Below are 26,520 nucleotides of genomic sequence, written 5' to 3' on the forward strand. Positions count from 1 at the left end.
GCTAACTCTTCAGATAGGGATTGGACTGCACTATGGGATAGAAAATGATACTGGTGAAAATCAAGTGGACACATGAGACTATGTAGGCAGCTCCCGTCTGGAGAAGAGATAAGAGGGCAGATGGGGGGCAGAAGCTGGCTGAATGGACATGAAAATAGAGAGTGGAGGGAAGGAGTGTGCTGTCTCGTTAGAGGGAGAGCAACTAGGAGTATATAGCAAGGTGTACATAAGTTTTTGTATGAGAGACTGACTTGGTTTGTAAACTTAAAGCACAATAAAAAAAAAAAAAAAAAAGTTAGTGGTTCGAACCCACCAGCTGCTCTGTGGGAGAAAGATGTGGGAGGCTACTTCTCTAAAGATTTACAGCCCTGGAAACCCTATGAGGCAGTTCTACCCTGTCCTGTAGGGTCACTATGAGTCAGGTTTTTTTTTTGGTGTGGGCCTGCTGTGCTCACACTTAAGGCAGTGGGATTTGAGGAGTTGGTCGATGGTCTTCCAGCCATGCCTAGCTGCCTGCTAGTCTGGAAGGAGCTAATTGCCAGTGGCGGCCCAGCTGGTGTTTGGAGGCCTACCACTCCGCCAGCAGCAAAAATGAGCCCCACCTCAGCCCAGGCGAGACCACAGGCCCTGTGCTTGGCACAGTTCCTGGAAATGCAGAACAGCTTTCTTTATTCCAGTCTCCAGGCTTCTGGCTCGTGAGGAACACTGCCCAGCTGTGAAGTGTTTTATAGGATTATAACGGGTTGTGCAGAAGGTGAAATCTGAAAGGCACTTTGTGCTGTTGCTTTGAGTGAAGTTGACTGTTAGAGCAGTGTTGTCCTTAAGCCCATAAACACACATGCAGGCAGGATGGGAAACACTGGATTCATGGGGCTGCTCAGGTGGGCAGGATTGAGGGGTTGGACCAGCTTCCCACAACTGTGACCCCCGCCTCAGGGGTGTGCTTGGGAACCCTCCTGAGAGACAGCCTGCTTTCTGACAGTCTTTGGTCACCGACACCCCTGGTTGGGGTCCTAGGCAATTTGCCAGAACCCAAAAGCTGCCAATGGCGGAGCAGCACACTATACCTGAGGGAAGTTCTGAAGTCAGGCCATGAAGTGGAAATTACACGGGGTCAAAAATACCCTTGAAGACCTTTACAAGTCTCGGGGACCACATACATGGCTTATATCAAAATTGCCTGCTTGTGCTGAAAGTATACTTCCCAACTAGAAGACAAGGCCCGGCAAGCACCATTGTGCTCTGGATCCTGCATCCAGCTCATCGTCATCTGACCTCCAGTTCTTGGAACTTCAGCCAGCAGCCTATCGTCTGACCTGCCCATTTGGGTTTGTCAGCCCCTGCAACCATGTGAGTCAGGAGAAGCTTCCAGCTTGACACCTAACCCATGGATTTGGGACTTGCCAGCCTCCACAACCTCGCAAGCCATTTCCTTGATGGTTCCTGAGTTCTGTGAGATGTTGCAGCAAATTACAGAACGCAAAGATGGGAGGGAGAGTACTGAGGGGAGAAGGAGTAGCTGATGTTGGAGATGATGGAGTGGGACAGCAGCTTGGAAAAGCTAGACATTTGGAACATCTGTTTGTTTTTGTTTGATTGGTTATTTATTTAGTTTTGTGGGACATTTTTAACCTCCTCCACATAAGACCCATCTTTGTGAAATTACTCTCCAGATTCGCTATAACAAGTTGATGACCAAAGTCATTTCATTGAGATGGGGGGCAAGGGGGTCTGTAAAGTTCAGACAAGCAGGAAGAAGAAAGGAATGAAGGGCAGCTTTAGGGTGTTTCTACTCAGATCCTCAGTGACCTTGGGGTCTAGGGGAGCCCCGAGTGACGTATTTCACCACCTCTTGGCCCTGTTTTGGCTGCAGCATTAATCAGGGGTTGCTTTGGTTAGGTGCCCTTGGAAATGAGGCTCCCTTTGCTCCCCCACTATCCCACGCCCACTTGGCCAAGCTTAGGGGCTACCACAGTTCAGGTTAAAAGGACAAAGTTTTGTTCAGGAATATGGGTAGAATAATTCAGTGGGTGTGAGGGGCCCTTCTCTACCCCTCTTCTCTTCGTTGTCCACTTCTTTTCCATGCTCTAGGGTATATATTTAGGGGAAGTACCTCAGATACTCTCTTCAGACTCATTTGGAACCCACTTATTCAGGAGCTCCTTTTACATGTGTGACAATAGAGAGATGGCTAAACTGGGCCAGGTTCTCCCTGCTTCCTAAGGCAGTTTGTCTACACTACTAACTGGGTAGGAAGATGGGTGGACTTAGCGCCAGGGTAAGGGTTTGGTACCTGAGACCAGAGAGCTGAGTATTATGATGTTTCCTGCCTGGAAAGTAGAAACTGCTGGGTTCTGACCTCAGCTGGAAGCGGAGACCCCTGAAACAAGGACTAGACCCCTCCATTCCCTCCACCTCCCACATACCTAAGAAGTAAAAACAAAAGACACTGTCTCCCCAGACTACCATCTGATGTAACCTTGACTTTGATATGAGGGGGCAGGGGAGAATTCAACAGTGCAGCTTACGAAATAACTTTTGAAATAAGGATAATTTTAATATTAAAAAAAATTAATTTCTGATTTCCCAAGTAACACACCTGAATATATTTTATGAATATATTTTTCTTGTAAAAAATGTAAAAACATTAGCCATAAATTTAAAGTCCCCTTTGTCCACCATCTTTAATCCTTTAATTCCACATGTCCTTTCCCAGTGCTCTTCCATCCCCAGCCCCAAGCGGACTTGTAAGAATTTGCTGCAGATCTTTACAGTTCGCAATGCATTTACCTAAATCCAAGTCCCTAAAGAAAATGAATGGTATCCTTTTGTAGATGTGTTTTTAACATAAATGGTATTGTACTGTGCTTATTCTGCAACTTTTTTTTTTTTTAAGTAACGGTGTACCTTGGAGATTCTTGCATGCCATACTTGGAGGCGCATTTCCGTTTTGACTGCTGCTGAGTAGTATTCTACACCCATTGCCGACATGAGGATTCCGACTCATAGTGACCTACAGGACAGAGTAGAACTGCCCCATAGGGTTTCCAAGGAGCATCTGGTAGATTGGAACTGCCAAAATTTTGTTTAGCAGCCATAGCTCTTAACCACTGTGCCACCAGGGCTTCGAGTAGTATTCCATACTACCCCCCAAAAAGGAGCCAAGCACTTCACCACTGTGCCACTGAGGCTCTGTTTTAAGTACCAAAAACCTGTTGCCGTCGAGTCGATTCTGACTCATAGCGACCCTATAGGACACAGTAGACTGCTCCATAGAGTTTCCAAGGAGCGCCTGGTGGATTCGAACTGCTGAACTTTCGGTTAGCAGCTTTAGCACTTAACCACTACACCACCAGGGTTTCCTTTTAAGTACAGTACTATGGAATATGGAGCCCTGGTGGCACAGTGAGTAAGCGCTTGGCTCCCAAACAGAAGGTTGGTCATTCAACTCACCAGCTACTGTGCGGAAGAAGGATGTGGCAGTCTAATTCTGTGAAGATTACAGCCTTGGAAACCCTATGGGGCAGTTCTACTCTCTCCTACAGAGTCGCTATGAGTTGGTATTGACTGGATGGCAACGAGTTTTGGGTTTGTGTATTCCATGGTAAAAAAAAAAAAAAGAGTTTATTTAAGTACTCCCCTATCAATGGGGAAACCCTGGTGTCATAGCAGTTAGGAGCTCAGGCCACTAACCCAAAGGTCAGCAGTTCAAATCCACCAGTCACTCCTTAGAAACCTTATGGGCTAGTTCTACCCTGTCCTTTATGGTCACTATGAGTCAGAATCAACTCCATGGCACACAACAACCATCAATGGGTTAAGTGTTAGGTTGTTTCCAGTTTCTTACTGACCCAAACAGGGTTACAGTGAACGACCTTTTAATTCTTTCCTTGGACATTAACAGTGTAAACGTTTCTTCAGAAGGGACCCAGAAAGGTGCGGTAGTGCTGCGTCGTTGCTGTGCACCTTTATGCTTGACACAAAGCGAGGCGGAATGCCCTTCTGAGTGACAGGCGGCCTCTTACCCTCCTCTTCATATTTCAAAATGGGCGCAGGGGAAAAGGCACGAGGGAACCTTCTGGGGGTGGTTGAAATGTTCTGAATTCTGATTATGGAGGTGGTTACACGGGAGTGTTTCCATGTGACAGCACTCAAAGAACTGTATGTACAGTTAAAATGGGTGCACTTTACTGTTGGCCAATTACACTGCAATGACTTATTTAAATAGAAGAAAGAAAATGTGTGCAGGGGAGACTGGCCTGGAAATAAGGCAAGACAGAATGCTACCTTTCCTTTAAGTGGGCCTTTAAAACGCTCGTTTCTCCCTACATGCCCTTCCCTCGGCCCATCTTTTGCCCCGGCCTCCCCTCTGCCCGCCGACTCTTCTACCCAGGGAGTGCCAGGGAGCCCGAGTGAAGCTGGCACTGGACCGTGTGGCCTCGAAACCGCGCTCGGTCGCCGGGGCCGGGAGCTGAGCGGCGGCTGCAGGGAGGGGCGCCCCGGCCGCCCCCGGCTTCCGCGAGGCCCCACCTGGGTGCCGCGGCCGCACCCGGGCGGGGCCGAGCCGGAGCCCCTCCCCGCGCTGGGCAGGGCTCGGCCGCGGTCCCGCCCGCCGTTCAGCCGGAGCGCCGGCGCTGGGTTCCGCCGGGCTAGAAGCCGGGTGTCGGTCTCCGCGTCGCAGACGCCGCCAGGCACCGTGGAGCTGGGGCCCCCTTTCGCCTGGGAGTTTTGTGGTCGCCTGGGGTCAGCGGTGACATCCCAAAGGGCAGGCCCGGCAGCCGCCATGGTGGCCAAGGATTACCCCTTCTACCTCACGGTCAAGAGGGCGAACTGCAGCCTGGAGGTACCCCCGGCCAGCAGTCCGGCCAAGGACGCCGAGGTAGGGCGCGCGCCACCTGGACCTCTCTGCGTCCGCCTGTCTCTCTCCATCCCTTATTTCCCGGCTCCCTCCCAGTATCTCTGTCTCCAGTGTCCCTCCTCCAGTACATTGCCCACTGGCCCCGTGGCTCCCTGTCTCCATCGCTCTCTGTCTCTCCTGCCCGCCCGTTCTCTTTGGATCAAGCCCGAGCCGCCGCCTCTGTCTGTCCCTCTTCCTCCGGCCAGGGAGCAGCCATCCACCCTGTAGGGCTCCAGACTGGTCATCATCTGTCTAGACCCACGGAGGGACTTGCGCCTCCTGGAGCCACAGGGCCAGATGTCACGGAAGACCACCCTTTAACGGCTGCTTTTTCTCTTGTCCGGTTTAGGGGATCAGGGAGAGGTTTTTGGGGACCCCTCAGGATGTCTCACCTGCCAGACTTGGTCTTGTAGCTGTTTGTCAGCGAAGATGGGACATGGAACCTCTGCTTGTCACCTGTGGCTAGTGGGGGTCATTTAGCTGGGGCCCTGGGGCTAAATGAGGAATGTGAGGGGCTCCCACAGGGATCCTGAAAATGAATTAAACTCTGTGGGGCGGTGGGAAGCTGCCTTGGAACACCGGAAATTTATCCCTTCTGAGAACTCTCCTGTGCAGTGAGGGATCCTCCCAGCCTGTGTGTGTCTGCCTTTTCCTCCTGCCTGTTCTTTCTCTGGCAAAGAGCACACTGGCCTTAAAGGAGGGCTCAGCTAAGTAGAAAGTGTCTCTTTCCTGCGGGGTCTAAGGAAATATAGTTGGTGTCACTGGACCACAGTGAAAGCTTTGCTGTGGTCAAGGTTCAGTGGCACCCACAGGACCCAGCTCATCATTGCCACTCGTAGGCCTATCTGGTAAATCTCCCCTTTCCACCACCTCACCAGTGAACCGAACCACCACCACCGGGGAAAGTCTGGAGGCAGGTGTGCATCCGGCCTTGTGTCAGCATTTTCGTGGGTTCCACCCATCCCCCTCACCACCCTCGGGTCTGCTCAGCTGTGTGCACTCGGCTTACTGAATTATATATATTTGGGGGAACAACATCAAAGATTCATTGACTCTTAATAAGAGCTGCTCCAAGCTGACAGGACTCCAAACAGTCTCCGGCTGTAATCAGCTTTCTGTAAGCTGATTGCAAACTACTTCTTGCGCCCTCACCCCCACCCCATACCCCAGCTCAGTTGTAGATTTTCACAAAGAATTTTTGTTCCGAGCAGCTGTGGAAGTGTGATGGCCCGAGAGGCATTTGGACCCTTATTTAAGTCCTGGCAGGACAATACCTGCATGAATTTAGGTGGATCAGGCTTGGAATGGTGATAATGATGTTTTCAGTGGAACTTCATAATTTAAGTGAGTGCAGGAGCGGTGAGGTTGGTGCCTTGAAGGTCCTTTTGGAAGGAAGCAAAGCATAACCAAGTTTAATTAATAAATCGAAATGGGTAAAAGAAAGGAATATGAAGATAGCTCTGGACTATAACCAGTCCCTCGCTGTTATCACTTTGTCCTGTGTTATTTCAATAGTTTGGCTAAAGGCTTAAGTAAACACATCTGCTTTGTCTTATTCTTCTACTTAGAACATAGATGTATTCTGTACCTCAGAAATGTGTTGAAAGAAAAAATACCAACGTCGGTTATGAGCTCTCTTAGTACCTGGCTCCAGATTATAAATTGTGATTTGTTTTTTTCTTTTATGGGGAATATCTGGGAATAAGGATGGGGGAGGGACGAGTTTGGAAATAGTTGGTAAATATTTTCAGGTATCACCATTGAGCTTTTTTTATATTACTAAATGTTTAAATCGGAGTAGAAGTATTTCTTATGCCCTATTATTTTTTTTTTTTAATACCTTGGGGCAGAGGTGTCCAGTCCCGTACATCTGCTAGCTTCGCTGATCCGGCATATCACTTCTGGATCATGGAGATAGGCAAAGTTGGAAAAAGAAACTTAAGTGAGTTTAGGGGGGAGTTTTCTGGTTCCTTTATCAGTGCAAAAGGCAGCCAACCCTTGTGAGCCTCGCTTCTCCATTAGTTAACTCACATATATTTTTGACCAGTAGGTGTCAGCAGTATTTGTAAATGTTTAAAAAACTACAGCATTCCTTAGTCTGTCTTGGGAAAAACATGATTATATAATTGTTTATAAACTAGGCATTGACTGTTCCTTCAAAAGGAACTTTTTTTTTTTAAGATTGATCATTTTCTAAGTAGCGAATAGTAATAATATAAAGAAAAGCTGGCCTATTCAAAGGCCTTTCCAAGGAAGTAGGTAGGATTCATCGCCTTCACAAGGCGGTTGCAGCAAAGCACCTGTGCTGTTTCCACGTATGATGGCTATTCCTGCAGAGTTTGCTGTAGGGAGGTCAGTGGTCACGTTGCAGCACTGCATGGGCCCTGTAGCATTCGTTCCTGTCTTTGCAGCACGTGTGCTGGGGAAGACCACTTAGGGAAAGGCTTGGGGTGGGGAGGTTGCCGCTAGTGTACATTTGACCATACACTTGAGTAAAAATTGCAAAAATATACATCCTCTTAAAAGCAAAAGATACCGAAGTCTCTGCTAGAGGTTTTAATGTAAGTGCTTTGTAAATTTTTTTTATTTCAATGATACTCTCCGGTGGAAAAAAAAATGATATATTTTAAACATTTAAAAATATTCTACGTGGATTATGATATTAATATAATATTGCTTCTTAATCTGGTATTTCTTATGACGTGGATGTGTGGGTTGGGTTGCAAATGTTTAATTTTAATACCCATAACCAGCCAGATCCTTCCGGATCTAATCATTAACTGTGAAATTTAAGGAGCTTAGTCCATGGCTCTGGACTTTCACAGAGAAAGATGGGATCATGTGAGTATTGTTCAGCTTATTTCTTCTGATTGCTGATGTTGCTTTGCTGAGTTATCTTTGTTTTCATATTTATCAGATGTCTGCCCCCACCCACCCCCCACCCCCTGCCTGAAGGGGCTGGTCTTCAAGGCAGGTTAGTTACTCTGAACAGCTGACCAAGTCAGTAAAAGGAGAGAGTTGTTAGCTCTAATGAACTGTGCCGATTGTCAGTTAAATCACTATTTCCCTGTGGTGAGGTTTGCATCTAATGAAAGCAGGCTCAGGTGAATAGATAGACTGGCCAAGGATGCCAGATCCTGGTGAGATGGTTTTAAGATTTTTGGGCTGGTTATGGTTGTCCAGCTGTGATTCTGAGGCTTTTTCACATGGAAAGGTGTCATTGTGATCTTGGGTCTCCAGGATGCACGTGAACTAGGAACATTTTTATTAGAGGAAAGTAGGTTGACTTTATACATGTATGTTTGAGGCTGTTCAGGGCATCAAGTCTGGAATAACGCTGCCTGGGTCCCAGTGCCGTTTCCACTACCTGGCTAGTGGTATGCCCTTGGACAAGCTTCTGTGCCTCTCTGAGCCTCAGTTTCCTCGTGGTAAAATGGGGATGATGACAGTTATTCCTCTTTGGACAGAAACAAGACTCAGATGAGTTGATTGATGTGCAGTGCTTAGCACAATGGGGTGGAAAGTGCTCCATAAGTATCATCATCTCATCGTCAAGATCAGGGTCTCTGCATCTCCAAAAAACTTCTTAATTATGGTCGCTTTTTCTGTAAGAGGAGTTCCTGGGTATTGCAAATGGCTAACACTCTTAGCTAATAAACCCAAAAGTTGGAGGTTCAAGTCCATCCGGAGGTACCTCAGAAGAAAGACTTGGCGATCTACTTCTGTAAGGTTATAGCCATTGAAAACCTTAGGGAGCAGATCTCTGAAACACATGCGGCTGCCATGAGTCAACGTTGACTCAAGGGCAGCTGGTGGTTTTGTAGAAGAAACTGAAGCTCAGAGCAGAGTAGTGGCCTCCCAAGGATGGCTGAGCTACTGGGTGAAGGAGCCAAGACTCACACCCCAGTCTGCCCCTGAAGTCTGTACTTTTCCAACCACATCATATTGCTCCTGAATGACTAAATCACTGGTCTCCTCACCACATAACACATCAAGAATGAACCCAACCACCCAAGCAAATTGCCTGTCGAAGGCCCAGTTTTTCCTGATGTCTACATGGAAGACCCCTCCCCTCCCACATTCGTCAATGCTTTTGGCAGCCCACTTCATAGAGTGTGGCTGCGACCCACAGGAGTGGGGCTGGCAAGCCCTCGTTGGGGAGGGTTTTGGTAACTTCCATTTTCTGTTTCTTAAGACCAAGCAGCTGGTCTTTGGCAGAATTCTGCGTGCTCAGCTCTGTGAAGGTGACACTGTTACTTCTACGATTAGTCATTTTGCTTATCTACATTATCCACCCGCCTTTCACGTAAACCAGTAACTGGAAGGCCCTGACTACCATCTGGATATTGGCAAATTGTGTCCTTTTTTTTCAAGATGCCCTGTGATTGCCTGTAAAATCCTGGACCTGTGCCACTGTTTTCTTAAGAACTGAATGAAAATAAATTACTGATCAGATCCTAATTTTGCAAAACCCTGTGCACATTTAATTGTTATTAATGGTGTGTGTGTATCTGGAGGGGCGACTTCGTTTGTGATGTATGCATGCAGTTCCCTTCCGTAATTTGTCAGCGTTGGTAATGGGTACAGGTCACACACGAAACGAGGAAATTGCTGTGATTGCACTGCAGTTTATTCTTGTGCAGGCTCCTGGGGTGGACTGTCAGGGGTGAAGGCCAGCGGCTTCTAATGCCTTCCATTTTGTTTTTAGAAATTGGCACCGGTTATTAGCTTTTTTTTTTTTATTAGCTTAGGAGAGGCTATGTCACAAGTTACTCAGAAAAAGCTTTTGTACCTTCGACTGGCAGGGAGTGGTTCTTTTGAAGTCTAGAAGCACTTGTGCCTAGACCTTCCATGTCTCGGCTGTTGTGGCCTTTTGCAGGAGGGCAGCCCTCATTGTTAGTGTTGAGCCAAGAACCCTAACGGTAAATTTATTGGGCTTTTTTTTTGGCTCTTAGGATGAGGGGAAAAGGAATAGCAAACAGGTTTTGTATTGTTTTTTTTCCAGGGATTTAGGAAACAAACAAAACTAACCTCCAGGAAGTGACCCAGGGTGACTGCATCCGAGAACCTCAGCGGGAAAGGCCCCTTGGAACATGTAGCCCAGTTCTCATGCAGTGCTGGACCCGTTCCATCTCTGCTTCAGCACCTCCAGTGACAGACTGCTTACTCCCTTCTAGGGCCATACGCTCCCTCTTTGTTCAGTGTGAATCATGAGAAAAATCCTTTCTTAATTTTAACATTGCTTTCTGGAGCTCTATATTATGTAGTGGGGCATTGGTAGTTCAGTGTTAGAATTCTCACTGTCCCCCATGGGAGACCCAGGTTTGATTCCTAGCCAGTGCACCTCATGCACAGCCACCACCCATCTCTCAGTGGAGGCTTGTATGTTACTGTGATGCTGAGCAGGTTTCAGCAGAGCTTCCGGACTAAGATAGACTAGGTGATCTACTTCCAGAAATTAGCCAGTGAAAACCCTGCGGATCACAACAGTCCAGTCTGCAGCTGATCATGGGGATGACCCAGGACCGGGCAACGTTTCATTCTGTTATGCTTGGGGTCACCACGAGTTGGGGGCTGACTCGATGGCACCTAGCAACAACATATTATGTAGTAATGCTTTCTCGTGTGTTATCCCCTTAAATATTTGAAAACTTCTCTCTGCTCACCTGCTTCCACTCCACACATACATGTACACACAAACATGCACACACACGTGCACGCTTCCTTATGTGCTTTTCTCCTGGCTAAATGTTACTGGTTCCTTTGATGTCTCCAAATGTGGCATAATCCTAGTCTCTTTCCCTTCCTTACTTGTTTCTGTTGGACCTGTTCAGTATGCCTGGAAATCTTGAGTGTTGATCAGCCCAAAGACACTGTGTGATGCTGAATCAACACACAGGGTTCTGTTTCCGTTTAATGTGCTTCCTTAGACGAGATAAATAGACTAATACATCAAAAAATATGTTTAAAGTAAAGGTGACAGGCTAAAGATAAATGTCTTTTTCATATAAATAACGTATACATATGTAAAAGAACGCCGCAAGACATCTGTTGACCAATGAACAAAGGACACTAGTAGGCAGTTCACACACAAGGAACTATGAAAAGTAAACATGATTTTAAATGTTCACTCTAATAGGAGTTATAGAAATGAAAAAGATAAACAATAATGTAATATAATAATAACGAGGGGCTGTTTTATACCCAGCTGAAGTCACAAATGTTTTAAAGACGTGATAAAATCCCGTGCTGGGGCTCTTTCAGGGAAATAATGCACTTTTGTGTGGAATGAGAGAACTTGTCAGTGTATATTAAAGGTTTTGTATATATAAAAAGTTCAATTCTTTGGACGCGGTATTCCACGTCTTAGGAGAAAAAGCTATGTATCCAAAGATGTTCATAATAACATTATTTGCAATAACGATCATGCAGTATGTTTGTGCATTTTATATATTTCGAAGTACTTTTATATTGTTTGCCTCAAGACCCAAGTATAATTATCTTCATTTTAAAGATGAGGATACCAAGGATCAGAGGGGTTCAGTGATTTGCCCAGCATGGCTTAGCTGGAGCTCGAAGTCCAGTCGTCTGATTCTAGCCTAGCATCCTTTCCTAGTTATTTATAACAGAAAACCCAACAACCTCTCTGTCCTGTAAAAGGGGAATGATGCTGTAATAGGGGTCCATTGTACCATGGCCTCTCGCACAAAGGTCAGTGGCATGATTTGCAGACATTACAGACAGAAATATCCTAGTGTCCCTGAAGAAAAAAAAAAAAAGAGGAAAAAGGTTGTGTAATTATATATACCATGTAAACAATTTGAGTATATGTGTATGCACATGGGTTATAGAGAAGTGGGGAAGGGGTTTTTCAATCAGGCCACCCCTTCCCTTTCTCATTGGGCTCAATAAGTCCATAGCAATACCACCCTTTGTTAAGTAGCAGTTGATTCTTTCCACATGCACTGTCTTCTTTGAACCTGGCACCAGCTGAGGGAACTGGACAAGGCAAGGGCAGTCCTCTTGTCAGCTGAGGAAACAGATTCAAACAGATAAGGAGGCAGAGCCTTGACCTCTTGGCCCTCCACAGTTTAAACTTAAGCCAGCCCGTTCTAAATGGGGTTGGTTGTATGTGGTGCAGTCTATTCTGGAGTCCTTAGGAGGTGTTCAAAACAACCCTTATTAGAATTAGCCAGAACACTGCCCCCAGTGACCCTGTTTGGGGGCCAATGAAGCAGTGGCCCTTCCCTTGGCCTGAGCTCCAGGAGACCCAGCCGCAGGCAGCACTTTATATTTGATATGAGATTGCTGTTAGATTAGACACAAAGCCCACAAAAAATGGATAGACACTCACTCCTATACATGTAGTTGATGCACGTTAAAATGACAGCCTTCTGAAGCTCTGCAGATGGTGTTCGCAGCAGAGGTAATAATTAAATGGCCAGGAGAAATACAGTATTTCCCCAGGATACTGCTTCCGTAGATACCACTAGAATTTGTTAACCTCACTGGATTAAATAAAACTGAGAGCCTGTGTCAGGACCTTGAAAAATAGATAAAGGTAAGTGCTTAACGGGTACTACCAGATGTCAGATTTGGAAGTTTGGGGTCTTCCTGGAGGAAGAAGTCACAGACAGAAAAAGAGAACAAAGGAGTGAGCTGAAAGAGATGGGCCTGAGGGCCGAGGAGGGCTGTGTGCATATTCTGGCCCTGAAACAGTCGGTAGAAGCTCCCTTCTCAATTGTGCTATCTCACAGTGAGACGCTAACATTTCATGATCCCCAAGTGACTAAGTGACTCGGGGCTGTCAAGAATGACCCCAGGCAAAGACAGAGAAGATAATTGCAGGTCACTGGTGAAGACAAGTGTTAATTTTTTGACTTCACACAGGTGGGGGAGGGGACGTGGCTCGTCAGTATCCTGTGAGGTTCTGGTGGTCTTGGTTCATTTTCTCACACCACCTCAGCCATCCTGCTTATTTATTGGTGATTGCCATGGGTGCCTCTGGGTATGATCTCACAGAGGAAGTCTGAAACCGCAGCAGTGAAAAGGAAATAAAGAACAGAATATATCAGAAAAGAGAAAAATTGATGGTAGCTTGAGTGTAAGCCACAGATACACGGTGAAGAGTTGCTGCCACCTCCTTCCACCTCAGCCATTTACTGACGACTTACTGAGAGCTTGAAGAAGAGAACATCAGAAAAGGCACCCTTCTTCTCTTGGTAGTCTCTGAGTGCTTTATGCCCAGGCTCTCAGGGCCTGGGAGAGTGAGCTTTGTTCTGGCATCTGCATCAAGGAACGGGAGTTTGCTTTCTTCAGCAGCATTTATTTCTAAGCTAGTTTTTTTTTTTTTTTCCTTACCAGCTGGGCACAGGGGACAAATTGGCACAGGTTCTGTGGACCTCAGTCTTGGCTTCTGGAATGAGAGGACTAGATTAGATCATTATTTCCGAGAAGATGGTTTTCATACCACTTGTGGTAGCTCAGATGATAACAGGAACAAGACACAAACTAATTTTGAATCACTCTCCCTTACCAATTCTCTTTTGACCCTTCTCATTACGTCAAGGAGAAGGTCTCAGTTTGGAGCTAGCGTGTCTTTTAACACCTCTATGTCTTGCTAATTCCCTTTTTAACAATTTTTTTTTTTTTTTTATGTCTTGCTAATTCCCTTTTTAACAGAGTTCTTGCGAATTTATTCCCTTTCTAACAAAGTTCAGGCTTTAGGCTTGGAAGCTTCAGACAGGCAAAGTACCTAACAAGAATTTAACAATAGGGTACGTTTTTAAAGTTAGTTCCTTTTATGGCAGGTGATAGTGTATGTATCCCAGTGACAGAGGGTTTATTTGTGCAATAAGTTATTTAAGTGAAAAAGTGAGTAATTGAAGGAAACATTAAGTACATAATAGCTTCGGTGATATTTGCATATGGCAAAAAACCGTCATGGTGGACTATGAGTTTGGAAACAGTGTAGTAGGCGTGTTCCCAGGGCTCTTGTGGGGTGAATGTCTCTAAGTGTTAAGTTACCAAGTTTGGGCACAGCCACTTGAAAACTAAGCTTGAAATGTGGGCTTTGAGCCTAAAACCTAGATTTCATATATTAAAACGCTTCAGCATATAAAAAATCGGCTTTGATGTGTCATAGAAAATAATTCTGAATTAGATGTTGGCCAATTAAAGAACAAAACTGAATTCCTGTTCTAAGAAGAAAAATTTTTTTGTCTTTTCAGAGTTTCAAAGGAAGTTCCAAAGTTCCCCTGAAATCACGTAACCCACCATCTTTTCCTTCATCCTGGAGGAAGGATTGGGGGAAGATCACACTTTAATTTGGGGCATCCGTGGAGTGTAGTGGTTAGGAATTTGGATTTGAGGCCTGACTGGGCTGAGTTTGAATCTTCAAAATCATCTTGGCCACTTGTTAGCCAAGAGACCTTAGACTGGTGACTTAACACTCTTGAGCCTCAGTTTTGTCATCTGTAAAATGAGAATTTCCTTGGGAAATATGAAGATTAAATGGGGCAGTGCATGCATGGGGTGTCCACTGAGCAGGTGCTCACCGGGTCGTCCTCAGTACAGAGTCATCAGTACTCTTCTCAATGAAGATCGGTTGAGTAGGAGCTGTGGATGGTTACCCCCATCAAAGGGTCCACTCTGAGGTCACTGTTGCCTTTGTAGAAAACACCCACCCAGTATGGGGATGTTTCCCAGAAATCCAGGTTGGCACTGGGCACTATTTTTTTTTAAAAAAACAAAAGATATTTCAGAGCACACTGGCAAGCTTCACATTCATCCCTGCAGGTAGAAGGAAAAAAATCTAGTGTGGTTTTCTTTTTGTCCCAGAATGACTTCCAAACAGGAGGTGTTATGGGAGCTCTTGGTAGAGAGCACCATGGCCACTGACATGTCGTCCCTGAGGTAGGCACCTGTCTGATACCCAGCACCTGGGAACCTTAACCAAGCTCCCGCCGCAGTCCCAGGCCCAGGGTGAGCAGATGAGGATGGATTAAGTTCTTTTGGGAGTTTTTCACGCCTTGTTTGTTTGCCGGGTGCTTTTGTTATGAGTAGATCCTTTGTCAGAAATGTGGGAAAACTCGGTAGCAGGATGAGTGCATGTTGGCGAAGAGTTGGCCGGATGAGAGATGACCCTTAGCGCCCTTTGACTGTCAGTAGATAATTTATGGAGACCTGATTCTTTAGATCATTTTCCCCAGAGTTAAAAAGAAAAGACAGGCTTTTTGCCTGCAAGGAACTTGTTCTTGAGTTTGGCTAAATCATTGGCAAACATTTCTCTAGCCTAACATATGCCCATAGATGACAGGCAGTGATGTGGTGATTGTCAGCCTAGGGAAAGGGGCTCGGGAAGTAGGCAGTCCCATCGGGGCGGCTGGCAAGATGGAGTTGGGGGCAGCAAGGGAACGCACAGTGGAGGAACTGCAGGTGCTGTTTGAAAGAACACCCTTTGCCCTTCTGGAGAGTCTGATACATCCCTTGGCAAGGACTGTGGGCAGAGGAGGGCGTGTCCTGCTTCCCCCCACTTACCATGTCAAACAACACCTATTACTGTTAATACCGACAAAATCCAGTTCCAAGGCAGTACAGTGTGATGGTTAATAGTATAAGCTCTGCAGCCAGGCTGCTTGGTTCCTATCCCGGCTCTGGCGTTTATTAGCCGTGTGATCTGAAGCAAGTTACCGAACTTCTTACTGCCTCAGTTACCCCATCTCTAAAAGAGATAATAGTAGTACCTCCCTCACAGGGTTGTTGTGGGATTAAATGGTAGTACCTACCTCATAGGGTTGTTTGGGGATTAAATGGACCAATATGTGCAAAACACAACAGGGCCCATTCCATATCAGTGTTACTGTTCATTAGCATTATCACTTTATTCATTTCATTCTACAGATATTCTTTGAGTGCCTACAATATGCCAAGAATGCCACTAGGTGCTGAAAGTATAATAGAGTACAGCCTCCCTCCCCTTCAGAAAAAGAAAAACCCACTGCTCTGTTCCTTGTGGGACTTACAGTCCTGTAGGGGAGATCAGGATCAATAGATAGTAATCAAAGCATCGCACATAGAACGTAATAAAAATCACATTGGGGGTGAGTGTTGTGAAGGAGACGGGTGTTGCTGCAAGAGTGTCAGAGGGGCTTTGGCCTCATCCCAGAGCTCAGGGGAGGTTTCTCAGAGGAAGCAGTGACGGAACCTAGCTTGAAAAGAAAAGTAGGCATTAACCAAGAAAGAAGAGCATGCAGCAGCAGGAGCAGTATGTTTAAAGGCCCTGTGGCGGGAAGGACCATGGGGTATCAAGAGGCTGGTGCTGCCAGAGCAGAGAATGAGGAGGGTGGGTGCCAGATGGGGCAGGAGAGTTTGACAGGACCCTGGGGGCCAGTTCACCATTGTTAATATTCTTTTTTTTTGTGATCTTAGAACTGGTACTTGTTTATTTGGAGAAAACTTAGAAAATACTGAAAAGTATAAAGAGAAAAATAGAAATCGCCCAATCACTTATCAACCTATCTGCCCAGTAACTGGTGTTAATAGTCCTTCCAGTCCACACATTGACATAAATATTGTTACACATCTGTACATATTGGGGTATGTGTGTATGTATGTACCCCAAATGTCTGTATTGAGTTACGTATGTGAATGTATTGTCACCCAACCTTTCCTGAGCACTGCCTGGGTGCTGGGCCCTGGGGGTTACAAAGGCAAGTGTGACTGCTGGGTCTCTGACCTTCGGGCTGTCTTCTGATGCTGTTAAGGTCTGTTAGTCTGAGGAGGTAGGTGCACCCGGCTGGAAGCTCAGGATTGTCAGAGGTCGGGGCCGAGCAGGCTGCAGACCCCGGTACCTCTCCTCTGCCCCTCAGGGAGGCATCGGTGTGTTTCCCCTGAAGGACCTTGCCAGAGGTAGCAGGAGGGAGCCATCTATCACTGTGTATAACTTTATTTTCTCAGGCCAGCATCGTGGAGGGCAGGGTATGACAGGCAAGGGAGACAAGGTGGGGAACAGTGTTCCTTGGCCATTCACTGAGCCCCTGTTGGATGTATACGTGCTGTCGCACCGGTCCACAGGTGTGCCTTTAGCAGAGGGCAGTGTCTGCTGGGGCCACACAAGCAGGGCACCTGCACACCTGGCTGGCACTCTAAGATGCTGAGGGAGGAAACCAGGAGGGGCTGCTGGTTCCAGAGTCACAGGGTTTGAATGAACAGTGCCCTGCGTGTCTTCACCTCCCTTCTGCCTCCACAGGCAGAGGTTCCTTTAGGGTGCCCACCCAGTTTAGGTAAAGCTAGCAGTGCTGTGGTTAAGAACCCAGGCCTTGCTGAGAAGCATTCGTGAGCTCAGTCCTGGCTCTGCCACTTACAGCTGGCTCTGTGACCTCGAATGAGGTTCCTAACCCCTCTGAGCCTCAGTTGCCAGCTTTGTGAAATGGGTGCATTAATAGCACTGACTTATGAGAAGTTACAGGAATAATGCACAGGGCATTTTGGCACGGTCTGGCACAAGATCACCTTCAGTATTACTGCTGTACGTTGTTATTGTAAGGAGAGGCTGGGAAGACTCAAGTCAGGTAGATCTGAATGCAAATCTCAGCTCTGACAGTCACTGGGTGTGAGCTGGAGCCAGGCATTTCACATCTCTGAAGGCCAGGTATCTCTTCTGTAACGCAGGGCTGTGGGGCTGCCGTGTGGGATGGGTGATGCCTGTGTGTCAGCACCTGGCCTGGGGGGGGGGCTCTGTGGCCAGGGTGCCACCTCCTCCCGTCTGCTAGGAGCGCCCCACTGTCCACAGATACCCTTCTTTCTCTTGCCGGTGGACTCACAGAGAAGAGTCACACCTGGCTCAGGTGTGGGAAGATTTCTGTTTCTAGAAAATTGCTAGATTGTGTGAGTAGGTAGGGGCCTTGGCAGCATGTAATTTATTTAACAGCAGTTCATTCTGGCTTTGCAGGGTCAGCCCCTGCCATCCTCTGCACAGCCCTGCTTTGTAAGCTTAGGGGCGACCTGGTGCCTGATTCCTAAATGGGGGGGGGGTGGCAGAAGGAGGGAGAGCCTGGACTGTAAATGAGCTGGCACCCCTTCCTGACCTCGGGGTGCTCTGGGAGCCTTTTCCAGGGAAATTGGTTTGCCAGGTTAGGCCCCGAGGAGACCTCTAGAGGATCCCTGCCCTCTGTAGATGGCCCACACTGAAAACATGGAAACTTTATCCCTTCTACCACACGAGGAGTTCACCTCAGGAATAAATACCGTTTTTCTTTTCTCTTATACCACAAAATAGCCCATGTCTTCTCTGGAAGTGTTTATTGGCACTCTTCCATTGAATCTCCTATGGCTAATCCAACTTTTATATATATATATATACACACACACACACACACACATAACCAAAGTGCCAAATCACAGGTTTGTATTTACTTCATCTTTAAGTCAACTACCATTGTCTATTCATTTTCCCTGTTGCTGCTTTGTAACCGAAATTAGCTGAGAGTGATGTGGGGGAGCCTAGCTAGGTCTCTGAGGCGGTTTGCCTTCTTTGTCATGTGGTACATTCTTTTTCAAATTCACAGGCTTCTGAATTTTAATAGACCGAAGATAATGATACATCTGGTTGCATATTAATTGCTGAGAGTTAGGAATAACATATAATCGCTGTGTTTCAAGGTTGTAAATGTACAGCGCCAGAGCCAGTGTTGCTCTGGGCCTTTGGAAAAGTCCATGGTTAGTGGGCAGGTTTCAATTCCTGTCACTAAAAATGTGCCACAGAATGAGAACTGTATCAACGAATAAAGCGCGCGCGCACACACATACACACACACACACACGCAGACAAAGAACACACCCAAAGAATAACATTCTGAAGCTATTCATCAGCTCAGTTGGGTGTTCAGGGGCAGCAGAAAGGCCATAGGAGCGCACTCTAGTTTACCTACCTCACAGCTTCCTGAACAGCGTGTTTTGTACCTTACTTTCCTGCATACCAGTGCTCAGTGGTTGGTAAGATGTCAGCTGAAAGCCAAAATGGGGAAGTTCTGAAAATTTTTATTTTATTGCCAATTCAGTCATTCCCGTGTGGCTGTGTGACTGGTGAGTTTTTTCCACTTTGAACAGTCATCTCGGTGTGTCCTGTTTTCATTTGGGAGTGTGGTGTTCTCAAACATCCGTGCGTGGCACTCCCTGGTTCTGAGTACAGGCGTGTGCTGTTGAGGATCCACGTGGACCAAGTGATGGGAGAGATAAGTTATGCTAGGGGAGACAGCTGGGGGTTAACAGGGAGTATCACAAATGTATTTTGTATTTCTTTCTGGCGGTCACATCTCTGTAAGACTTGCCTGTGTAAAATCACTGTCCTTGTCAAATACAGAAGCTGGCTGGGCAGCAAGAGAAGGGACCTGTCTTATCCTCCTGCCGAACCGGTGCCCTTGGTTGGATATTGCCGTAGGTTTTACGCAGCAGGCGATTGAGATCCCTGCTCCCCAGCCTAGTGTTCAGTCAGATGGCAGACTTGGCTGTCAGCTTCACTTGCCTGAGACGTGTTCGATCATCCCAGATTCAGCTGGAACAGTCCGTCCTTTCTTTAGGACACTGAGATTAAGATCTCCATGTCCCTTTTCATCTCTGTGCTTTTTTTTCTTCTGGGAAGCTAAGGTAATGCTGAGCATCAAGGAATTTCAGGTGGATGAGAGAGAGAGGACATGTCTGTGGGGCTGTGAGGTCCTTTCTGGAAGCCAAAGGTAACCCTTTATTTTTGCCTGAGACTCCACCTCACTCGTCAAACTTGGGTGTGTGCCTGGAGTTCCTATCATTGCCTAACCCCAGACAGCACTGGGATCTGGCAAGAGAGGAGACTAACTCTTCTAGCCCATAATTCAGCAGCATTGGGCAGGGTGGATGCAGATCCCAGGATCTATCTACTCGGAGCTCTCTCCTCCACCTCAGGGCCTTATCTTGGGATTTTATGACTGATGTTTAGATACCCAAAACCCAGTGCCGTCGAGTCGATTCCGACTCATAGCGACCCTATAGGACAGGGTGGAACTGCCCCCATAGAGTTTCCAAGGAGCGCCTGGCGGATTCGAACTACCAACCCTTTGGTTAGCAGCCGTAGCACTTAACCACCATGCCACCAAGGTTTCCTTACAGCCTTGAATTCTGCGAAGCCACTCCCAGCTTTGCTTTCTCCAGCCAGAGCTTGACTAAACAGTTGATAAAGCTACAGGAAGAAACGGAAGGGAGGAATGTGGAATCAAAATATGTGGTCTCTTGGCAGCTGGAGACTTCAGTGGCCAGAGGGTCAGTGATGGGATTGTGAAGGTGGCATGGGGCTCTGGCTTCTTCCCTGAGAGGCCTGGGGTGAAATCCAGTGCTGCAGGGAATGGAGGAGGGCAGGAGAGCAGGCTGGGAGGAAGACCATATGTCTCCCTGGACATCAGAATTTCGGGCAATATTGCGAGTGGCCATCCAAGGTACAACAATTGTTCTCTATTTGCTGGAAGCACCAGAGGAAAAAGGAACTCAGGAATCGGTGGGGGAAATGGAATATGTGTCCAATCACTTCCTTGAACAGCTACCTCCCTTGTCATGAGACCAGAAGTAGTAGATGGTGCCTGGTTACCATTACTGAACATTTAGATCAAAGATTCTATAGAAGACTTCTGATCAAAAGGAGGAAAACGAGGAACAGAATTTCAAATTCTTATGCAATCCAGAATTTCTGGAGCCATTGAGGCCAGATGACCCCCCACTCCAAACTATTACTCTGCGGAAACCTTTAAACCTTGAACCGAAACTATCCCCTGAAGTCATCTTTGGAAAAAAATAGTAGTCTACCCTAATTAGAAAAGAATGTCTGCATTAAACATTATACTCTTTGAAAGAATTATCTATAGGTGATCAAATCGACAACAACTCAAAAGGATAGATGAGAAGCTTAAGAGGATGATGAGTTTAGGTGAAAACCAAACCCGTTGCTGTGGAGTCAATTCCAACACATAGCGACCCTATAGGACAGTAGAACTGACCCATAGGGTTTCCAAGGAGCGCCTGGTACATTTGAACTGCTGACCTTTTGGTTAGCAGCCGTAGCTCTTAACCACTGCACCAGCAGGGTTTCCAAGTTTTTGTAAATGAAAGTGAAATAGTTTGGAAAAGGTTGTCAAGAAAGGTGGTACCACTTGAAGAATGTAACCAGTGTCACTGAATTGTACATGTAGAAATTATTGAAGTGGTATATGTTTAGTTGGGTATATTTTCACCAGAAATTTTTTTTAAATATGTATATAGAACACTTCTAATGTTTATAAGAAAAAAAGTAGGATAATAATCTGATATATACTGGGGGCTTCCTACGGGCAGGTCCTGTGCCAAGCACTTATACACATGATCTCATATGATCCTCACAGCTGCCCTCTGAGAAGGTAGAATCATCATGCTCACTTCACAGTGGAGGGAACCAAGCCTTTGGAGGTTGGGCCAGAGGTCATCAGCACGTCGCACTCTGGCTAGAAGGGTTGGCTCATATTTTATCCTTAGACTCTGCAAAGAATTGATGCATTCTTTGGGCCAGTGTGATAAGAACTTGGTCACTTGCTGCAGAGGCTTTTGCTTATTCCTAAGCTCCGGGGGAGCCCCAGCAAACAGCTTTACAGTGCCCTTCAGGCCTCTACACACCAGCTTCCTGAACCCTGGAGCAGGATGGAATTCCCAGTGGCATCTTTCTCCTCCTTTCCTTCAACCTGGCCTAAGGGAGAGCCAGGGAATCCCTTTTGCTGACTTAAACAAATGCAGAACTTATTTCCCACCCAAAGATTTCCAAGAAGTCAGTAGGAAATGACAGAGTGTGAAACTCTAAAGCCACAGAGGCCTTGCTCCGGGCCCTGTGGCTGTGGCCAGGCTGTCACCTCCACCTCCAGGTACCTTATGGCATCATCTAGACAGATACGTCCAACTGTGGCCCCATTTTCCAGACCTGGGGATGGGTGTGGCAGGGGAGGCACATCACTTCTGCAGCGTTCTTGCCAAAAATACATGCCCTAAATCTAATCACGAGGAAATGTCTTCTGGGCCCAAAACCAGGCCTCCCCTAAGGGGCATGGAGACATGATTTCACTGGCAGCCCTCATATTTTTTCAGGAGGTCAAACTCTTGAAGTGCTTCAGCTGTGAGCATGTGGCTCTTTCTGCCTCCATAGAGTACGAGCTTTGCCTTGAGTTCCAAAGGCAGAGGTAGAGCCAAGGACCACAGAGAAAGAGCAAAATATTTGGCTTCCTCTTTCTCTGAAGCTCCATGTCCGGGCATGACTGAAATGAGTTTCAGGCTATGGGCTGGCGTTTGCTAAAAGGAAATTATCCGGGGTGTGGGTGTGCATTTCTCTCTCTGCCCAAGGCTAAGTAATAGTAAGATCCTGAGTAAGAGAACTTGAACGTGGTTTTCTACTAAACTACAGTATTTTAGGGCTATTTATCAGATGTGTCTAATTTTGGCCAATTTAACCAGTAGCAGACTAATAAAATAACATATTTGGGCTTGCTGCCAGGACAAATGTTGACTTATCCTTATAACGTTGGCTAAAACGAATAACTTTGAAAGTAATTGAGGAGAGAGAAGCCTTAGCCAAAAATACAGTGTCTGAAACAGTGGTTCTGTTTTATTTTACTGGCACCTCTAAGACATTATGTCCGTAACCTAGGCCGCGCCTGCTTCAGATCTCAGCGAGTCCCATATTTTACTGAATTATTTCCCAAGGCTCTTTTTTTCCTCCCAGCCATAAAGCTTCATTCAGCAAAAATGAACTTTCCCATGGCAGACAAGTAGGACAGGTTACTTTTCCAATGTGGGGCAAAAATATATTTTCAATGACAATGAGAAGAATAAAGGTAACAATTTGTTTGAGCCTCTTCCTCAGAAACAAAATATTAGGTCCTGAATGTTAGCTCTCTCAGAGTGAGTAGTAAAATTAATTGCTTCTCCAAGGTATACTGGATGAAATCCATCTCGCTTGCCTCCTGCCCACACCTTTCCTTCACTTTGCCATCCAGTTTATATGAACACTAGAGATTTATAGTGTTTTGCTATCATGTGTTTGAACTTGAAGCAGGGGAGGCCAAGAGGACCACAGAAATTGTCATACAGTGTGACTTCTTTCAATCCCGGTTTTTTTTATTTGCATTTTACGGGAAGCTGTGTTTGGGGCAGGGTCTCTGAGCATGCATTCAGTGGCTCATGCCAACATTGTCAGATTCCCCCTGATGTCTCCCTCTTCCCTGGGTGGCACATACAGTTAAGCACTCGGCTACTAACTGAAAGGTTAGCCGTTCGAATCCACTCAGAGGCGCCTGGGAAGATCTACTTCCAAAAGATAACAGCCATTGAAAACCCTGCGGAGCACAGTTCCACTCCGAAACACACGGGGTCACCATGAATTGGAATCAACTCAACGGTGGCTGGTTTGGTTTTGGTTTTGTCTCCCCCTTAACCCAGGCTCCCCTGAAGGTAACCACCTCACAGGCCAACTTTGGCCCAGATGCTGTAGGCGATGCCTCTGGCTCGGGCAAAGGCCAATCGTGATCTATAGGGAATATATATAATCTCTCCAGCCTTAACGTGTTTAGTTTTACAACCCCAGCCAAGAGTTGATGGTTTAATTTGTGAATTTACAGCTCCGTCATCTCTGCTTTTCAGCACTCCAAGCGAGAGAAATTGTTGGAAGCTCAACCGTGCAGTCTGACAGCCCGTCTCCGGCTCAGGACATGAGACTGAACTAATTTGGGATGTTCTGTGGATTTTATTTATGCAGAGCCTCCTTGTTCCCCATTAGCAAAAACAGCATTTTTTTTTCTTTTAAAGGAGGAAATTGGGATGTTTTCCTTATAGCACCTTATATAGGGGAGAGAGTAGGCCATTTTTTATCAGAGGAAATCAGATCTGTCTTGGATTCATAGAGCAAGGGAACCAGACTCACAGCTGGAGGAAATAAACATGAGGCATGGCCTCCATGTTAGAGATTAGCCATGACAAAGTATCAGTGATCCCTCCAGGAGCTGTTCTTGGTGGTTTGTCGGATTACATAAAACCTGTAGTCCCTTTGTTGGAATCGCTGGTAAGGGTCTCTAGAGAAAAATTACAGTTCTGAGTTTGAAAACCTTTCACTCACTTTGTGGGTTAAAAAAAAATTCTGAAACATGTCAATCTAATCAATGAAGCCAGGTATCCTTTGGAATTTGGGCCTCATTATTTGCCCTTCAACTTCCAGTAACAGAAGACACCAGGTCACTTAGCTCTGTGCCAGGGAAAAAGAGAGTAGAAAAAAAATTTAATGGAAATGTTGGAGTTAGAAACCATCATTTCATTATTCCCGTTTTCTGTTTCCAAAATATAAGATGAGGAGTCACTTGCAAGCTCCAAGGAAGCTCCCCTGCCTGTTTCTAGAGCCCCATTCCTTTTTGTGTGGCCTTCACAGAGCTGTGTCCAACAGTTCTGTGAAGGCCTCCTCGGGGCTGCCTCTCTGTCCTGCCTGTGTTGTCCACCATGCCATGCCTGCCACTGCCAACCACTTCATCTGCCCCACTCCCTTGCCCACTCCAGCTAATGCAGACTCTTGGATACTTGGCCTGGATCAGCCTTCTGGTTCTCCCTGGTCAGCTGGGGCATGTTCTTCCAAGGGATACTGGGTAACTGTCCGCTGAACTGGACTAAAAAGAATGCACATAGTCATGAAATATCTCCTCCAGTATAGATTTTCATCACAAAGGGAAGAGTAGTAGCTTGACAGTGGAGAAAACCCAGCAAGACAATTGCCTTAACAGGTGATCAAGGTTAACATCACCAATAATAAGACATAGTGACTTTGTATACTCCTTGATAAAATGCACCAAGAAGGGCATGTCATGTCTATGGAAGTCTTGCCAAAAACACATGACCTGAGTCTCATCATGAGAAAACACCAGAGAAATTCAAATTGAGAGACAGTCTAAAAATAGCTCACCATTGCATACTCTTAAAAGTGTGAAGATGATGAGAGACAGAGGAACTGTAAGAGATTGAAAGAAGCTATTGGAGGCAGACATGACACCTAACTGTAATGTGGGATCCTGGATTGGATTCTGGAACAAAGAAAGGGTATTAGTGGGAAAACGGGTGAAATCCTAATAACATCTTTAGTAACATAGTTAGTAGTGTTCGTAACCTGTAGCCCATTGCTGTCAAGTTGATTCCAACTCACAGTGACCCTATGAGACAGAGTGGAGCTACCCTATAGGGCTTCTAAGGCTGTGATCTTTACAGTAGCAGACTGTTACATCTTACTGTTGAGGAGTGGCTGGTAGGTTTGAACTGCCAACCTTTCAGTTGGTGGCTGAGTGCTTAACCACTGCGCCACCAGGGCTCCTGAGTAGCGTTGTGCCGATGTTAATTTCTTAGCTTCAGTAAACTTACCGTGGTTATGTAAGGTGTTAGCATTAGGGAAGTGGAGGGAAAAGTGTACAGGAACTCTAGACTATTTTTGCAACTCTTCTGTAAACCTAAAATTATTTCAAAATAAATTTTTTTTTAAAAAGGCAGTAGTTCACACATTGAGCAATTAGATAAGTTTACCTCTTTCATAGAGGGGATGCCGTGGGGGAGAAGTAATCTTTAGCAAAAGTGTACCAGTTTGTGGGTACTATTCTAGGGTCTGTTCAGCTAGAGCCTGCTGTTCATAATGCACTCAGCCCTGGGCAGAATAGCACAGCAGAGATTTATAGTCTAGTATTCGGCCCACATCTTGTGTCTGCCATCTGAGACATGTGACCTTGTGCAAGTTACCCAATGCCGTCAAGTCGACTCATAGTGACTATATGGGACAGAGTACAACTGCCCCATAGAGTTTCCAAAGAGCGGCAGGTGGATTCAAACTGCTGACCTTTTGGTTAGCGGCTGTATTTCTTAAAACACTACACCACCAGGGTTTCCAAGTTACTTTTATGCACACTTAGTCTTGGCTTACTTATCTGTAAAATGGGGATAATGATATTAGCTCACTCATAGGATATTCGGAAGATGTCATGAGGAAATTCATGTAATGCTCTTAGCCCAGTACCTGACACAGACTGTAAGTTCCTAAGAAATAGTAACTCTTACTGAATTCTCACCACTGCATTATGAGAGAATTGTTTCTCCATTTTTCAGTTGGAGAAACTGTGATTAAGTAACTTGCCCAAGACCACCCAGCTAGTAAGTGCCAGAGTCAGACTAAGATGGATGGATGAACGGACGGATAGACGGACCACCCTCTCCAAAAATACAGCTCATCTTCAGCTATTTTGCTAAAAAACAAAAAATCGATGCAGGAGGGAGAATCTGCAGAAATTCTTTGAAAGACAAGATACAAGGCAAGCTGCCAGGTCCCCCCGCCCCAAAGAGGGTAGAGGCAGGAGTAGAAGATAAAAGACAAATGTGGCTTGGAAGGAGGGTAGAGGCAGGATTAAAGAGTGGACCAGTGGGTGCATGAAAGTCCCTGAAGGGTGGGAAGGCCTTGGTGGTAGGAGGTGTCAGAGGAAGTGAGAACACAAGAATATCTACAGTTTTGAAGGGTGAGAATCTTGGGCATGAACTGTGAAATGACGTGAACTGCCCTTTTGACCTAAGGA

General features: G+C 46.2%; 1 protein-coding gene across 15 annotated transcripts in view; it reads left to right on the top strand.

Moving 5' to 3' along the window:
* ARHGEF3 (Rho guanine nucleotide exchange factor 3) overlaps positions 1-26,520 on the top strand; it is a 353,777-nt gene that overhangs the window by 279,147 nt on the left and 48,110 nt on the right. The window contains exon 1 of one of the 15 annotated variants that reach the window (XM_003410049.4): positions 4,647-4,879. The exons of the other annotated variants lie outside the window; for them this stretch is intronic. Within the exon in view, the coding sequence (XP_003410097.2) occupies positions 4,784-4,879 (96 nt within the window). The 5' untranslated portion in view covers positions 4,647-4,783. Of the gene's footprint in view, positions 1-4,646; positions 4,880-26,520 lie in introns of those variants that run through there. 15 annotated transcript variants of the gene reach the window in all.

This window comes from Loxodonta africana, chromosome 22 (assembly GCF_030014295.1).
Source record: "Loxodonta africana isolate mLoxAfr1 chromosome 22, mLoxAfr1.hap2, whole genome shotgun sequence".
Taxonomy (NCBI): Eukaryota; Metazoa; Chordata; class Mammalia; order Proboscidea; family Elephantidae; genus Loxodonta; species Loxodonta africana.